General features: G+C 41.2%; 2 protein-coding genes across 3 annotated transcripts; one reads left to right on the forward strand and one right to left on the reverse strand.

Moving 5' to 3' along the window:
* Positions 1-19: 19 nt before the first annotated feature.
* gtsf1 (gametocyte specific factor 1) lies at positions 20-3,049 on the forward strand. 2 transcript variants are annotated; one of them, XM_084552514.1, is made up of 7 exons: positions 20-332; positions 1,016-1,120; positions 1,218-1,324; positions 2,100-2,226; positions 2,311-2,394; positions 2,526-2,583; positions 2,668-3,049. In XM_084552514.1, the coding sequence occupies exons 2-7, from the start codon at positions 1,036-1,038 to the stop codon at positions 2,741-2,743; spliced, it is 537 nt and encodes a 178-aa protein (XP_084408640.1). In that variant the 5' UTR covers positions 20-332; positions 1,016-1,035; the 3' UTR covers positions 2,744-3,049. The 2 variants fall into 2 exon arrangements, with proteins under 2 accessions (XP_084408640.1, XP_084408639.1); XM_084552513.1 differs by lacking the exon at positions 20-332 and adding an exon at positions 510-805.
* Positions 3,050-8,250: 5,201 nt separating this feature from the next.
* On the reverse strand, positions 8,251-14,257 carry nr4a1 (nuclear receptor subfamily 4, group A, member 1). The gene is made up of 6 exons (XM_084552849.1): positions 12,278-14,257; positions 12,038-12,167; positions 11,793-11,956; positions 11,481-11,683; positions 11,220-11,398; positions 8,251-10,800 (listed from the first exon to the last, which is right to left on the reverse strand). The coding sequence occupies exons 1-6, from the start codon at positions 13,067-13,069 to the stop codon at positions 10,544-10,546; spliced, it is 1,725 nt and encodes a 574-aa protein (XP_084408975.1). The 5' UTR covers positions 13,070-14,257; the 3' UTR covers positions 8,251-10,543.
* Positions 14,258-17,455: the final 3,198 nt, after the last annotated feature.

A 17,455-nucleotide genomic window follows, 5' to 3' on the forward strand; every position in this document is an offset into this window, starting at 1 on the left:
CGAAAATGAACACTTGAACATGCATCAGCACTATAGTAACTACCCGATGACAGGAACCATCCTTGAAAAATAATAATTTGACATATTCTTTGGCGTTTTAGTTCGGCCTAAATCTCACCCCCTAACGTGGAGGACGTGGTGGAGTTCATGGCCTATAGTGCAGCCAGCCACCAGGGGGAGCTCTACATGCTTTGGCTTCACTTTTGAGGAGCAGTCATGGCGTCCACTTTTTTTACGGTCTATCTATGTTAAGTTAAAAACCAGTTGGCGGAAGTGCGAGCTGGAAAACCTTTGGTGGTCACGAGGTCGTGAGGATTGTTGCAGAAACAAAGGTGCGTAAATGTTATTTTTGTATTAACATGCCATGTTGTGGTCGCTGTAAACTTGCTTGAAACTTTAGTTTAAAATATTTGATCTTCCAGGTATAGCCTTTTTCTTTTTTTAGCTAGGCATCTTGCCAAATGTTTGCTAGACGACCTGGCAGCGAGCCATTCTTATTTCTGCATGCCATTTTTTGCATGGTTGTCTTAGTGTAATGTTTCAATGCTTTTTTTTCGGGTAGCTGTGGTTTAACGGTGTCTGAAGATTTATGCAACACGTTGACAGATGTAGCTTTATTTAGCTGAAGGTACTTGGCTATTTGGGCCTAACATTAGCCTGATGAAAATGGAGCCTCAAGTGTTTGTTGGGGATTGAGCCTGAACACTAGATACTTGGCCTCCAGGAGAGAGTGAGAACCAGAACTTGGCCTGCGACCAGAAAAATAAAAACAACAAGGCGCACCCTGAGGTCATGATTTCAAAACGTCAGGTTATATCTGAGAATCTGGTGTTTTTGCAACCCACACATATGTGTAACAGAATCTGATAGGTTGTTGGGATTACACACCATTTAAATGATGCCCAAATCTTAACACAAATTTGTTATTAGTCTTAATTTGGTCAGTTTTTATTATTATTATTATTATTATTTTATAGTCCATGCTAACCTGAATATGTTCCTTCTTGTTAACCAGTTGGGCTATCTGCAGTAAATATGGCATCCACCTTCAAATTTGGAACCACAAGCAGTCCATTCAGCAAGGCCATTACACAGAGGCCACAGCAGGTGGAAGAAAGCGGTAAAACTGAAGATATTCTTTGACATGTTAAACAGCCTAACGTTGTCGAGGTTTTAAAGTCTAAGTGTGTGCATTTGATCTTTTTTGACTTTTGAAGATGAAAAAGGATCCTGTGACCCAGACAAACTCCTGCAGTGTCCCTTTGACAAAAATCACCAAATCCGGGCCTGTCGTTTTCCGTACCACCTTATAAAATGCAAGAAGGTGAGTTGGGCTCTTTTTTTGCTGATGCTTCTACATATTGTTTTGCCCATATCACACGTCAGTGAGAGTAGATTATGTTTGAATGTCCTCATCCTGAACATGCATGTAGTCTTTCTGTAGTAAAGACTTCAGGATATAGTTTTTTCTTTCTTTTGATATCTAGCAATATTAAGACTCAAACAACCACAGGTACTGCAATACACTAACATTTGGTTTACACCTTGACGTATCATTTTAAAAACAGTATCTCCTAAATATGAAGTTCAGTAAGGAGAGATTTTTTCTTGGAAGTGAAGTGCAATATTTGATGAAGCAACAGGATCTTGTGAGAATAAATGCTTTGGTGAGAGAGGAGTCCAAGATGGATGTAGTTTAGACTCTAGTGGTGGAGGAGCTGATAGGCCGATGAATACTTCAGTTGAAACCTCGTGAACCAGCAGGATGAGGTGGAGATGGGATGGTGGGAAAAGGCAGAGCACAGGCAAATTATTGGACAAGAGTAGTGACAAAATTGAAAATGAAGTGATTCTGACAGTGTGGGAAAGTTATGAGGATAATGTGGCAGTAGAAATGGCACAAATTGCCTGTTGAAGGATGGAGACAAATCTCTGTTTAACTTTCCCCTGCTTCATTTGTTCACATTCATAGTTTTTAATCGTAAATTGTAGGAATATTCGGACCAATAATGAACAACCGTCTTCAAGAGTCTGGGCCAATGAGAAATGTTTATAATGTTACTTAGTTTAACTTTTGATCTCATCTCTCACTGATACAGAATCATCCCAAACTGGCCAGTGAGTTAAAAACCTGCCCTTTTAATGCTCGCCACCTGGTCCCCAGGCATGAGCTGGCACACCACACTGAGACCTGTGAGGACAGAGTATCAGTGGACGCTGAAGATGGTGAGATTATGATTACGACTGCCACTTTTATCCACCTGCAGAATCATAGTTGGTGTTTTGAGTGATGTTACTGTCTTTTTGCAGCTGGAAGCACTAATGGAGGTTGTAATTGGCATGTCCCAGTCAGTACCTGGGTAAACCCAAACATGTCTGAGGACTGGGACCAAGGTATGATGGATAACAACAACTTTGTGTGCTTTTACTTTTCGAATAGATTCAACAGGTGTGACTTGTTGTTTAGAGAGCTTTAGCGGTTTGATGCAGTGTCTGTAAAGGTGACCCAGCGGTTTGTCTTGCAGAGGCCGATAACGATGCTGCTCCATTTGTGTGGGGTGTAAACACAGCGTTGAATCAAAGGTAAGCTCAATCAGTCTGCCTCAGCCCACATTTGTGTCTGTTCTCTTCGGCCTTCAACAACCTCTTTGTTCTTTATCTTTGCAGGGCAGCGACGAAGCCTACCAACAATCTCAGCCCAGGTTTTAGAGCACCCAATACTCTCCCGTGGTCTTATGAATAATTTTCAGCTGACTGCATATCCAGGAAGATTTTTTTTTTTTGTATATAAATGCATGACTGTGTGTTTGATTTTAAATGTGTTCTTAAAATCTTTTTCGCCACTTTGCTTTTAATTTGCACAACTAACCAAAATGTCTGAGAGGTCTGAGTTGCATGGTTCTCGTTTAGCCATTTTAGGGTGTGACCTTGTAACGAATGCAGAGTGACATGTTAAACTTTAATTTTGCCTTCTGTTGTCTTGCATCCTCTGTGTTACTGCAACAAATGGCATCGTTCTTTTTTGTAGTAAAGTTGTTCTGATCTGAAAGTGTTTTAAATGAGTCAAGTTCATCACATGCTGTAATTTGCTTTGCTTGAAAGTAGCAGCAGTTTGGCTGTAATTTTGGATCAAAATGGGAAAGCAATTACACACATACAAATATTACAAACTAAAATGATGTATTTGGTTTCAAGTAAACATACAGATATTTTCACGAGCAGTAAAAGTAGGCTAGACTAATTTCAATGTGTTAAAGAATTAAAGATTTACACCATTTTAAAATTGGTTGATGCTGATTCATCACCGTGTAAGCTCTGATTTACAGTTGTAATTGATCAAGATCAAATCAGTTCTTATAATAGTTATTTTAATCTGTTTGTAACCTTGAAAAGGCCTTTACTTGGAAAAAAGTGACTAGAAATAGTTGAAACAAACTGATTTCCACTGAAATGTTGTCTCACACCCTTGAGTCTTCAATGTAGACAGAAATAACTTTATAAAGAAGCCTTAGCATTTGGTTAAAAGTGTCATATAGAAGATCTGAATAGTTAGTCTTTATTTTTTGACTGCATCGTTTTACATCGTTACATGCATGAGTTTAACCCAGTTTTCGGTGTCTGAGATGGTGATAAATGAATTGTCACAGCCGAGCATCCGCCACAGTTTAGAGATATTAGCTTAAATGTTAACTGCAGTTGTACAATCTATTGCCATAATAATACGGTGGAGCAGAAGATACAGTAATTCTCCTCAGAAAGTGTGTTGGTAAAAAATGGTAGGCACTCTAAAAGTATACTGCATTAAACAAATGCAGTTTGTTTAGACTTGCTGAGACAGTTGAAGCTGTGGTATAAGGGTAAGGTTAAAATCTGTCCTAGTTTATAAGAACCTGACCTGATTAGAGGGGAAGTTGGTAAATTACCTAGTTGGTATTTAGTTCCTGTACAATATGTAAACACAAAAACCCAAGTGATAGAATCTTTGGTCGTGAAATGTGCCCTGGCTTCATGACAGTATGATACTGGATCTTTTACTCACACTGCTTAAAGCAACATACAGGGGTGGTCTGTGTTAAACGTAGGCTTTGACTTTGAATAATATTTATCAATGAAAAACTTGTAAAAAAAAAATTACAAAATGCTCTAGAGAGAGAAGATGGAGAATGAAAATGAAACAAGATTATTAACATTATCATTCATTCATCTTCTGTAACCACTTGTCCTGTAAAGGGTACACCCTGGACAGGTCTCCAGTCTATCGCAGGGCTAACACAGAGAGACAGACAACCATTCACACTCACACTCACACCTACGGCCAATTTAGAATCACCAGTTAACCTAATGAACGTGTCCTTGGACAGTGGGAGGAAGCCGGAGTACCCGGAGAGAACCCACGCAGACACAGGGAGAACATGCAAACTCCACACAGAAAGGCCCCAGTCGGATTTGAACAACAAGAGCTGTGAGGTCTCAGTGCTAATCGCTACACCACTGTGCCGCCCTTAACATTATCATGAAGAAGAAAAATAGAGAAAAACATTTGAAAAGCAAAAGTTCATATAGAACAAACTGCATATCAACACAGAATATACACATGGATGACAAGAACATACAGTTCTTTGGTGATTCAATGAATTTGATGTGAAACCCACGTTTAACTATAGTTGACTCCATCCTGTTTCCAGTTAAAGAAGCAGCAGAGTTCAAAAAGGTGTCATTGACTGACCACTAGGTGGCGATACTCTTCAACTTTCTTCTTGAGAAGCATCCTGCAGCACAGATACAATCACTGTATCTGTATACCTCCCAGTCCTTTAGAAACCAACTCCTTTGATTGGGTTGTCACGTTTTAATTCAAGCACCTCCCTTGATTTTCACTTTTGAATTTCTAAAATGAGCCTTTTTCAGGATTTCACTGCTTTGTGTTTAGTAGATTCTCCAGGCAAAAGCTGCTCTTTAGGACTGAGCTCAGAGTGACAAGTGTCAGAATAATCCCAGTGTGAGGGCGGCCCGCCAGGGCACTCTGTCATATCTAAGTGGCATTATTGATTTCATGTGATGACTGTCTATTTTAGTTGTGGCTATTATTGGAAGTGTTCAGAGGGGCTCTGTGCTGCCCTGTCACCATCTGTAAGGATGAGATATGACTCCTCAGACATGTGTACGTGCAGGAACTGTGGTCTATACGGGACGCTGCTACCTTTGATTGAGATCCCTCCTCTTTGATATACAATATATGTGTCACTCTCAATACATGGTGTTAAGGGGGTGACATGAGGCACGTGTTTATTTTGAACTTGTCACCGATCAGCCTTAAATGTCACAAATCCCAATTTAAAACACAAGTCAGTTTAAGTGACACACCTCCATGCCATTGTGTGTCGGAAGAAGCTGCTAGGAGATGAACATCCACTGATGTACATGACTTGATCAGTTTTCTTTAGAAATCTGCACTGACCCAGCATGTTCGCTGATTTCTAACCACTGTTGTGTTCATCCCTGAGATTTCTTGAGTACTAGTAAGTAAGAAAGTAAGTTCAACTTCAGACACTTAATAGTGTTGTGTGCTCCTTGTAAATCATTGTTGTTTGGTTGTTTAATTTCAGCGTTGACCATCTTGTGACAATCCTATGTTCTGCTGGGAAACTTTTGGACCTGGCATTCATGTGGATGTTACTTAGACATGTAGCACCCACCTAGACCAGACCAGGCACAAGGGAGACCTACACAAAACTGGGAAGGTGGTCATAAGGTTATGCCTGATAGGTGTATTTTTCAATTAGTTAATTAGGAGGTCAGCGACATCACAAATCAAATTGTGATGCAACTTTTAACAACAAATGCTTCATGTAAGGCCTAAAATACATACAAATATGCACTGAAATAATCTGTATTGTAATTATGTTTTAATTTGAAATCTTAAAAGTACAATGTTTCCCTGGGACATCTTTAGTGGAGTAAAGTACACAGTAGTTTTGGTTGGAAATATAAAATGAAACTATATAGCTTTGGTACATCCTGTTAACAGCATGATTGCCCAGGGCAATAAGTACAGTATGTCTAATGTGGCAAATAAAAATAACTACAGTATATACTGCCAGTAAAAACAGAAACTTTTTCCATTTTCCCTTTCTAATGGCTTTGGCTTTGACTTACAGTGTAGAGCAGTGTGGATTTATGTTGCCAGCCAAGAAAGTGTAGAGCCTCTGAGTTTGAACCTGTTGGCCAGCTGGGCAACTGGCAGTTCTCCCAGTGCCTGTGTGGCTTTTCTTGGGTGCTCCAGGCCACAGACTTTGGTTTGATTAACTGGTGATTCTAAATTGGTAGGTGTATATGGTTTTTTTTTTTTGACTCCTTGTGTGGATGACCTGCAGACTTGTCCAGGTGTCTACCTGTCCCTTGCCAAATGTCAGATGAAATGGACCAAACCCTCTACAGCATACGCGGTAATGGATAACAAATGGATGGATTTTAAATTCGTAGCCACCTGTTGCTTTGTACACAACTTCTTAACCAGCTCCGTCTTATTCAGTCCTGAAATACCACTTTTTGACTGCTTTTCTGCTTCTTTCAACTCATCCTTAATCTCAACCCGTTTAGGTTTGCTGAATATGAAGTGCACATCATTTAAGGTACGTAGCACTCCATCTCCCTGCTTCTTGGTCAAATAACCCTTACAGTAACCCTGGAGGTGTGTTCGTCTCATTGTCCTATACAAAAAATAAATCGCAGTCCCACTATGCATGTGATGCAGCAGGATGTTTGTGGTTTTCATGCTGGTTAAGTGTTACCTTGAAGTCTGAGTGAATTACCAGCAGTGTCACCGGCAAATCACCGCACAACATCACAGCTCCTCCTGCAAGCTTCACAATGGAAACCACACATGACAATACCATCCGTTCACCACCTCTGCTCTCAAGAAGATAACAAAAATCTCAAATTAGGACTCATTGTAGCTTTCCATTGGTCTGTACCTTGTCCCAGTCACCTCTCCTCTTCTTCTTGATCTTCCTCAGTTGTCGTTTCCTTGCAGCACTTCCACATTGAAGGTGTGATTCACTCAGTCTCTTCCTACAGTTGATGTTGAGATTTGATGTATTGCATTCTCCATCGTCACAACACAGCATGTCTCAAAAGCCTTAAGAGGGCAAGACGTTTCAACAGGTGACTTCTAACAAGGCTCATCTGTTAACTCAAAACCAGTCCAAACGACTACCTCATGAAGCTGGTTAAGATGTTGCAATTGGCATGCAAAGCTGTCATCAAGACGTACAGTGACGACTTCAAGGGATCTGGTATTTACACTTACACTTTCCCTAAGTCTGTAGTATCACTGTACACAGAAAAACCCTGAATGAGTTGGTATGGTACTGTATTTGACTCTATATAGACGACGTGACCGCTATTCAAACTCCTCACACTGCCCACTGTACTCTCTGTGAACAAGTTTCAGGCACATCTCTGAAACCAAAGCCTCTCTGCTGGTCTCATTTTATAAATATGGCATTCACATTTTCTCACAGAGAGTCCTGCACAATGTGCACTGGACACTTTGGGCTCTTGAGCTTGCCTCTAATCCTGTAACTCTGTCTGAAGCTTGTGATCCTCTATTATCACCGGCATTTGAAATGAAGCACGCGGCTCTCACTTTCACCAGCTCCAGCTGAGGGACGATGTTTAGATCATCGTGTGCCATCACACAGATACGTTTTGACTTTATCCAGTTACTCTTGTTGCATAAGTCCTCCATTTGCATAGTCTTCCAACTTGTATATTAAATTACGACAATCTAAGTAAGTCTGAATTTAAGAGCAGTGTGTTCTCAGTTATATGACCAAGTGCAATAAATCTTTAAAAATTCCCCTTAGTGACACTGATGCATATTGATAGCACTACATGTAGCTCTATGCCACCGTGCATGTTACAATGTGGCTGCAGCTGAAGATGGATGAGCACTCATTGTGACTTATTATGATCAGGTGTAGTAACTGGTAAGGATAGTGGACAGAAATAAATGTGTGAAAATAAATTAAGGTCAGAAAACATTTATAATTTTAGTATAGTATATATAACATTACAGTACATACTGTGTCTGTTCTGTAGTGGTCACAAGATGATAAAGGATATATTTAAACTTTATGTACCATTGTTAGTAGTTCATACTACAAAATCACCATGTAAAGTCTGGGATGTAATAAAATATGTAAATGCATATTTCTCTTATATTCCTTTTACATAAACACATAACTTGAACTAAACCACTTAAATTAGGTTATTAGAATATTATTGTGACCTAGGTGTGTGTGAAAGGGCAGTGAAAGGGTCGTTTTAATGAAGCTTAGGCAAAAGTTGAAGAAGTGAGATCTCTCCAAACGTTTTGTCTCTGTTCCTCTACAGTGTTTGTTCTCTTTGTCACTTCCTCTTTCTTGCACTACAGTCCCAATTTCAACGTTAATACTTTTTTCTCAATGGTCTATTTGTCCACGTGTAGCCCTCCTACATCTGCATCCTAGGTATCCAGAGTGTTTCCATCTCCATCAGACTACCGTTAGTACTATGATTTTGCTTCTCATCACAATGCAACCACCAAACATACAACCAACATACACAGATGAGGCATAACATTATGACCACCTTTCTACTATCGTGTAGGTCTCCCTTGTGCCTCCAAAACAGTTGTGACTCATCAGAGAATGGACATGGGCCTTCTGAGACTATCAGCTGCTGTTTCTTGTCTTTGCCTCTGGTTCTCAGGTTCTGTGTAATCCTCAGTGTCGTCAGATTTGTAAAAATGGCAACATCAGTCGGTCAGTGCACCACTTTGGTACAAACTGAATAATCTCAAAAGTGGACGGACTGCTGTGAAATTTATGCCTTTTATGCTCTCCAGAGGATCAATCTTACTGTCTTTGGTGATATTTCGTCCTGCTGAATTATGACATATTTGGTTTCAAATAACGTGTTTTGATGATTAATGGATGGATTATCACAAACTAACTGACTGGTATACTTCTGATTTTCTCCCAGCACCATCATCAGGTCAAAATGTGCTCCATGTCCAGATGGGTTAGATATCTGCCTTTCATCTCTCATCGTTTAAATTTGCTCAGTTTTGGTGATCAGTGATGACCCTCTGTATTCCTACTGACTTTTCCTGATTTGAACAATTAGAATGAATCACCAATTTCCACGTCCCATTAACAGGTGCACCTGAGTGATATATATCCTACAAATAATCCCTCACTGCCCTGCAGTGTGGCACTTTTTCCATAACATTTACTTCAAGCATTACGAGGTGTGCATTCATGTGTTGACACACACATGCATGCATGTGAGAGTGTGGCACTATACAATGATGAAGTAGTCTGGGCCATTTGAGACTGGGACTGGGAATTCCACTGGTTTCTAAAAAGAGATCAGCGCATAACTGGGAGGGAGGCCAGTGGGGGCACATTTTTCAGCAGTATGTTCTGATCTGTTGCCAAGAGAATAAGCTGAACTTGACTCAGGTTTACAGACTGCTGGCACAGCAGGATCTCAGCACTGTCCCACAATGGAAGAACAAACCGTACACTACCAACATGACATGAAGTAAGAAATTAAATCGGTGTTTATAATGCCCACAATCAAATACATGAGGATATTTTTTTTTTTTTTTTGATAAAGATGACGGAAGCTTTTTCAAATATGCAGTTGCACAATTTATTTCATATTTAGCTGCAGTAAAATAAAACTTCTTAATATGTAAAAATAACAGGCACAAAACACAGTTAATGTGGTAATATAACACCAGCAGGTTCAGAACATATTTTAAAGTCATTTACAAATAACCAGTGTGTAAGACTGTACTGGATAATACACAGTATGTTAGCTGCTCAATGTCGATTCATGATACATGAATGACACTACTGAATAACTCTGTAGGTTTAACCTACTTTACCATCACCAAAAATATTTATGGTGGCATTAAAAATCACCCCGGAGCTTTGAGTGGGTTATGCTTTGGCTGGTCAAAGTCTATTTGAGTTACAAAGTGGTTCTATAAAATAACTTTGAGCATGCTGAAGAATCCGAAGTAACAAACACATAACTTTTGTTAACACTTGAGCTAATGATATCAAGCTTAATGCTCATTGAAATGACGGTGAAGATATTTTTTGCATTCACGCTGTAACTGTTTGGAAAGTACAGTCATCTTCCCTTCATTAAAAATGTTTCCATTCATGGCACCTTGTTGTATGTAAACAGCCAGATTTTGGTCCATGAGCGGGCCTTTCTGATTCCATGGGGACAGTTTCCTGGAGAAACAAACTAGGAAGAGCGTATTTGTGATCGCTCTGCACACATGTTGTTCCCACAACATTTTCTACTCATTCACTTCATAATTTAGAAGTAACAGTTTCTTCTGATCTTCCATAATCCCTAAGGAATTTAATTCTTCTTACATTCTTGCAGTTTGTTACCTGCAGTATGAGCCGCTCAGTCTGTTGTCTCTGGCTCTAAAGATTTTACATCACGGACGGTCAGTCTCACGCTCTCACGTTCAAAACGGAAGCGTATCCATGAAGATTTTTTCCACAATCGGCGGCGGAGGAACAAGATCCTCTAATTTCAGGTAAAAAATGCGCTGGAGGCCTTGAGTGCACAGAGTCCTGAGCTCGGGCAGCTTCCCAAGAAGTCTGGACATATAGTTGGGCCGCAAGGACTCCGAGCCGCAGCCGGAGACGTGATCTTTGAGGCAGGTGATGAGCTGGTTCTGCAAGTCCTCCACACGTTTTGGCTCCTTAAGGCCATGTCGGTCTGCAGAGGAAAATAAGAGACATGATGAGACATGATCTGCAAAGATACTATTACTGTTATCATTAACTGATTTGTAGCATTTATTTAATCATTTCTTCTTTGCTAGTTAGATTTTAAAAACACTTGAAAAATAGAAAAGCAAACTATATTTAGTGGCATACAACGCTGCTAATGAGGACATGCAGGCTGTGTTAATGCAACTCCCCTGGAACAATTCCTTGGCTTTGAATGTAAACCTTTGTTGTGGTTATGTTTAGGTGCGCTGTGATATACGAGGCTGTGTTACATTTTCTCAGACACCTGTTGTGTCAGTCTTGTGTTGCGTAACTGCTGCTTACTGTCTGCATCAGTGCAACTTGCACGCACTGTTGTGCATTCTGCATGAAGCTAATCTTAGTCAATATGAATGAAGCTCTCACCAGTGATTATGACGAGTGCTGTAAGGCAGGAGAAGGAGGAAACGTCTAGCTTCATGCGATGTAGACTCTGAGAAAACTCCAAGATGGAGTCGATCCAGTCCCCAAAGCCTCGGACGCACTGCGTTTTGTGAAGTACAGCACCATTGCAGAAGATGAGCTTGTTGGTTTCAGGGTTGGACCTTTAAAAGAAAAGATTGTTTTGTCAAATGTCTCAAGGATGTGACAAATAATTCACTATATCCACGGTAAAGCTGCACTCACCGATATGCAAGGCGCAGGATGAAGAGTTCAACGAATGCAGATTCCACCAGCAGTTCCTGATCCTCGGAGCAGAACTCAGTGAAACCTGGGATACTCTTCGCCCACTTCCTGATGACCTCCATGGAGGCTGTCAGCAAGTCGTAAAACTGTTTGATGTCACCAGCCTCCTCCTTCTGGTTCAGGCTGACGTCAGTCTCAACATACTGTAATCATAGACAACAGACTTGTTAAAACTGATGCCTCGTGGCTTATTTTCAAATCAAATCATTCCCAAAGATGTGAGAAGTGAAGATATTGTATTTTTTATCTTACCTTGGAATAATCCAGACTACCAACACCAGGGTTTGAGTCGATGTGGGCCCTCACAAGTGAAGCGATCATGCTCACTGGAGACACAGTGCTCGTCACATCCTGAACCACTTTAGGCTTGGAGGGCAGACGGCCTCTTCGTCCTTTCAGGCTATCCGTCCTCACAACTGGAAAAATGGTGACATCAGCTGTTACTTTAAGTTCAGTGATACTATCCCCGTAATTTTCTGGGTTTGAACCGAACTCACCTTCCCTGACCATGCCCACGGCTAAACACTTCTGGAAACGACAGAACTGGCATCGATTCCGCCTCCTCTTGTCCACGGGGCAGTCCTTGTTGGCAAGGCAGACGTACTTGGAATTCTTTTGTACTGTACGCTATAAAATAAAAAGCATTACTCTAAACTTGACTGACAAACACACACATATATTTACTTAGGTAATACTATGAATAATAAAGACTACACTGACAAGTCAGATCTTCTCACCTTGAAAAACCCTTTGCATCCCTCACAGGTGCGAACCCCATAGTGCTGACAGGAGGCGTTGTCCCCACACACTGCACAGCAGCCGTCATTTCCACTTGGACTTTTTAACTTAGGTGATAAGCTTCCATCCATCTGGTCAGTGCCATCAAGGCCACATGCCTGTTCCATCCCCATGACCGGGAAGGTGAGTGCAGATGGGTGAGGATGGCCCAAAGTGAAAGGGTCCTGCTCTCGTGTGCGCGGGTGACCCAAATGGGACATGTCCTCCACAGACCCTGAACCAAATGTGAAGAAGGATGGTGTATGTGATGCTGAGGTCTCCTCAGCCGCCCAGTACCCTGGACTATGTGAGTATGGCCCAAACGCTGAATCCCAAGTCGACGCATGCTGAGTCTGGAACCCGGGGGTTGAAGGAGAGGAGGCTGACGCCGGGCTGCTAAAATAATCTGAACCGCTGGGCGACACAGACTCATCTGGATAACTCAGCATGAACGGCCCGGGGTAGCAGCCGTAGACTTGGAGTTCATCCAGCTTGAAAGGCATCTCCTGGCCTGATGAGGGAGTGGTGTGGGCAGTGGCTGTAGTAAACTGGCACGAGTATGCATCAAACTCTCCGGCATGAGTGCCCACCAGGGAGCCGATGCTCGGCAGGGGTGGAGCAGAGAGGTGGTCCCGCGGGCTGCTCATATCCGCAGTCAGCCTGGAAATAAAGTCGGCACTCTGAAGATCCAAGCTGCCAAGGCTGTTCTCACAGGAGGGCTGAGACCCATGCTGGGGGTGTATGCAAGTCATGGCTGCAAGACTGAATAACACATAATAAAAATGTCAGTCAGGTATAACTTTAGCTAACCTTTAGCCTATGGCCAGTTAACCTGCTAGGCTGATAAAAAGAAATTCTCTCCTGACCACAATATTTTAACACTGAAATATTATATAATCCAAACACAGATGGACATATATTGGCTCATTTTCAGCTGAAATGTTTTCTTAAAACAGGAGTCATAAGACAGGAATAGAAAATGCACTGATCCCTTTTAAAGCCTTAATGGGACATACACTCACTTGCCACTTTATCAGCTTCATGAAGGTTATGGTATTTAGCATATTATTTATTATTGTTTTTACATAACCAATAGAGCTGTTGAACTGACACATGTTTTTCTTACTTTGACAGCCCCATTGTAGTCAGTGGGCCAGGCTAAACAACAAACACTTTTGTCTTTAATTCAGCCTTGTTTAACATCACCACAAACCACCTCCTCCAAAATGACCACACTGTTGAGTTACCACCTTTCTGATGCCGTTTCAACATTAATCTAAACTGATATTTCTGAATTAATATATTTTAACTAGTGCACCCAATGTTCTGGCAAGTGAGGGTGTTTGCATTTACCTAAATATCTAAAGCAAATTCAACCAAAGTTAAAAGTTACTATAAACACACACTCAACCACTGCTTTTTACTTCTTTTTAAGGGACCCTGGCTCTCTGGAACCCTATCTTTTTTCATGTTGTAACGCAGTCTTAAGGAAGATTAGCATCGTTCAGTTAATGGGAAAACCTAGAAAGCTATCTGCTCTTTATAGCAACAGTCATCTTACCCCTCATCATCTTATCACGCCTGCTCAGTGCACTGGGGTTGACTTTAAAGGAGAGATACAATGCCAACATAACGATCTAATGTCTCATACTGCTGCGTGGAAAACATCCTACTTGACACACAACTTTATCCTACAAGAAAAGCTTTCTTTAGGCGCGGATAAATGCTAAAAATCAACATACTGTATTTGCGCAAATTCAACTTCCTACTCCAAAATGAATAAATGAAATACAAAATAATTTACCAGTCGCTACAGTAATAACAGAAGGAGTTTCCGCATTGAAGTGTAGTGTAGAGTATTTAAGATCGTTAGTGTTTCTTACCTGTTTGGCCCGTCTAAAAGTGTTTTTAACTGTCTGTACTCCACAAACGACCATCCGTCATCCTCTGTGTCTGTCAGCTGTGGAGCAATCCCACCGCTCTCCTCTCGACTACACTTTTATACCATTGGCTCCACGGTACCCATTACATCAGAGAAAGGTTTCCATACAAGGGTGCGCGGTGGGCGGGGAGATTTCCAGCCCGCGGCCAATCAGAGCTCGCGCGTTCGAGAGAATAGACGCCGAATGACGCACTACGGGATTCCGTTGACGCGCGTTCAGCGAAGAACCGCAGCATTGTCCTCCCTCTGCGCACACACACACACACACACACGCACACACGCAGACACACCGAACTAAAACTTAGTAAACACGATCTAAAAACTTATTCTCTGCAGCCAGACACACTTTGCAGAGACTTTATTAAACGATATAACTCGACTCAAGTGTCTTTTTGTCACATTGTGGAAAGTTTAATTGATGAAATGGAAAAAAGTGATTTCATCATTTCTAAACAGGAAGTCACAGATGGCTTTTTTTTTTCTATTCCTGTGAGAAAAACTATTTTTACTGCCTGCCTGCCTTGTGATAAAATTGAAGTGAATTACTCAGTCATCAAAATAACTAACCGAGAGATGAAAAATACTCGATTAAAAATTAAAAGAAATAAGAGGAAATTTAAAACTGTCCCAAGCAGGGCTGTAGAAGGTGAAAGGTTGAGCATGTGTCAACTATTTGTGCATTCAATTTAAAATGTATGCACCAAAATGCACAATTTCCTCAGACATGTGGGCTTTAAGGTTTGTCTATACTTCCAGGCCCTGTCTTGAAAAGGGTCACTGAGTCAATATCTAGTTGAAAGGCTTGGGTTGTACTCCAGTAACGGATCTACAAATATGGCCTAAGCCACAGAGCTGAAACTCTAGTCTGCTAGTTGGCTAGTCAGCTGTGCCGAGGTCTCTGTGAATTTCAAACAATGACCACTTAGTGCTGGAGTTAACTGTTGGTCAACAGTTACTTTTAATAAAATCACAAAAATGCAGAAAAGAGAGAAGAAAATTAGCTGTGCTTGTGCAACTACTGAGAGACATTTTGGACCAATCATAGCTGTTGTGTCGCCTTCACCTGCAGCTACATATCTGGGTATATCAGCATAGATCCAACATAGAAGCATAAATCAAACTAGTTATACTGAACAAATGATTGGATTTTGTGCTTCTATGTTACATATTTCTGAGGTAATTTGTGTATTTTATAAATTACTACACAGCAAAACTGGTGCCAAGTGGTTTAAAGCTTAGTCCAACAATAGTACTGTAATGGCTGTGCTCATGATAATTAAAAAGGTTATAATTAGTAATCAGTTGAGAATCTCAGTCATGCTAATTCAAGGTTAGGATCATATTTAGTGGCGTGGTTGTACTGCAGCTTTGTATGGTGTTCTTATTATTGTCTCTACTAATTTGCACACTATTTATTTGCACACTCTTATGCACAGACCATCCGTAAGCATCTTCCCACCTGGACTTTTAGTTTTCTTAAAGTATTTTTCCAAACACCAGGGTGTTTCCCTGGCCCACTGAATGTGATTGATAACCCCCTGTGGGAGGAAGAGTTTTTCACAAGCTGCCGCGACAGAGGATGCAGTCCTCACATGTACAGTATGTGAAGCTAAAATTGGGATTGCAGAAATGTTGATTATTCAAATAAACAGAACCATCTGTGTTGATAAGTTGAGCTGTGATTCGTCGTTTGTTCAAGGCTATTTTCAGAAACGGGGGTTACACTGTTTCCATCAGCGCAGAGACAAAATACTTGGATGGTACAGTTTTTTGGCCTGTGGTAGAAGTCTGCAATGGAAAGCAATCACTTGCTTGTAGAGTTTCTTTTTTTTCCTTCGAATCTCTGATGTCATGTCAGCGCTGTCTGGGCCTCCCTGCCCCACAGAAACAGATTTTCTGTTATCTGATCTGAACTATCAGACACAGCGTCTTCCTGCCGAATGTGACAATCATTCTGTGACTACTTCGGGTTTCCTCTGAGGAGATATTCTTGTAATTAGACACCATTAAAACAGTCGTTGGCCAGCTGAGGGTAAATGCTGATGGGAGAGTTTGGACGTGACAATGTGACGTGCAACAAGTGTGGCTTTTATGTGCAACTGTTCACTCTCACACACACATGTACTTTGTGTGTATTATCACACATGCACTGCCAGAGTTCCACCCACCACCTGTTGCTCTTCCAGGGTGCTATTTTTGTGTCGAGAAGATGTTTGGCATTGTGAAGAAATCCTCTAGTTCTTCAGTTCAGGCTTGTCGTGAAGTGAAAACACTTCCATGTTCGTCTACCTAACATGAAATACGCGAGCCAGCACGAGAGCTGTTGGAGGGGGGGATCCGGGAGGGAGGACTGCATTGTAATGAGACCGATAACAGGTGAAAACGCTCGTGCACACAGAGTGTTTTTGATCAGATAGACTGGCTGAAGCTGCGACCGTTACAGGCGGAAAAATAAAACAGCTGAAGTCATCTCTGGAAGTTTGCATATGGATGTAAATGAGGCAGAGAAGATGCCATCAGTAGAGCTTTGCATCTTTTTCCAAACCTGAGAGGATTCCACTTCCTGTGTACAGTTATCGTTGATTTTAGACACCAATTATGAAAATTAAAACTCAAGGATATTAAAAATAGCCTTTATCATCCAACAAAGAAGGAAAGTCCTTTAAATTATCCAGCAGTTAAACTCATTGCCAGCTGTCTTATGGTAAATGTTATGTGGTGTGTACTTTAGAATAGACAGACTCAAGCAGAAAATGCCATCATCAAAAAAATTTATAGAATTAGAGCGAAATTCACTTTAAATAAAAGCAAATTACTGAAACTGTCTCATGCAGAGCTATGGAAATCCGGGAGGCCTCAGAGCTGCAGGTTTCCTGTATGTGAGCTCATTTGTGCAAATATAATTGACAAGGAATGCGCTAAAATACCCTCTGAAGCATGTGTCATGTCTTGGAGAGGCCCTTGGGTGTTTCAGCTTCGTGTTTCTGTGTTTCTCTGTTTCTCTGTTTCTCTGTCACATGCTCCCAGTAGTGGTGTAGTGGTTAGCACTGATGCCTCACAGCAAGTAAGTTCCAGGTTTGAATCCAGGCCGACTGGGGCCTTTCTCCCACCGTCCAAAGACATGCTAGTTAGGTTAACTGGTGATTCTAAATTGGCCGTAGGTGTCCATGTGAGTGTGAATGGTTGTCTGTGTCTC

This window comes from Chelon labrosus (genome assembly GCF_963514085.1).
Source record: "Chelon labrosus genome assembly, chromosome: 10".
NCBI lineage: Eukaryota > Metazoa > Chordata > Actinopteri > Mugiliformes > Mugilidae > Chelon > Chelon labrosus.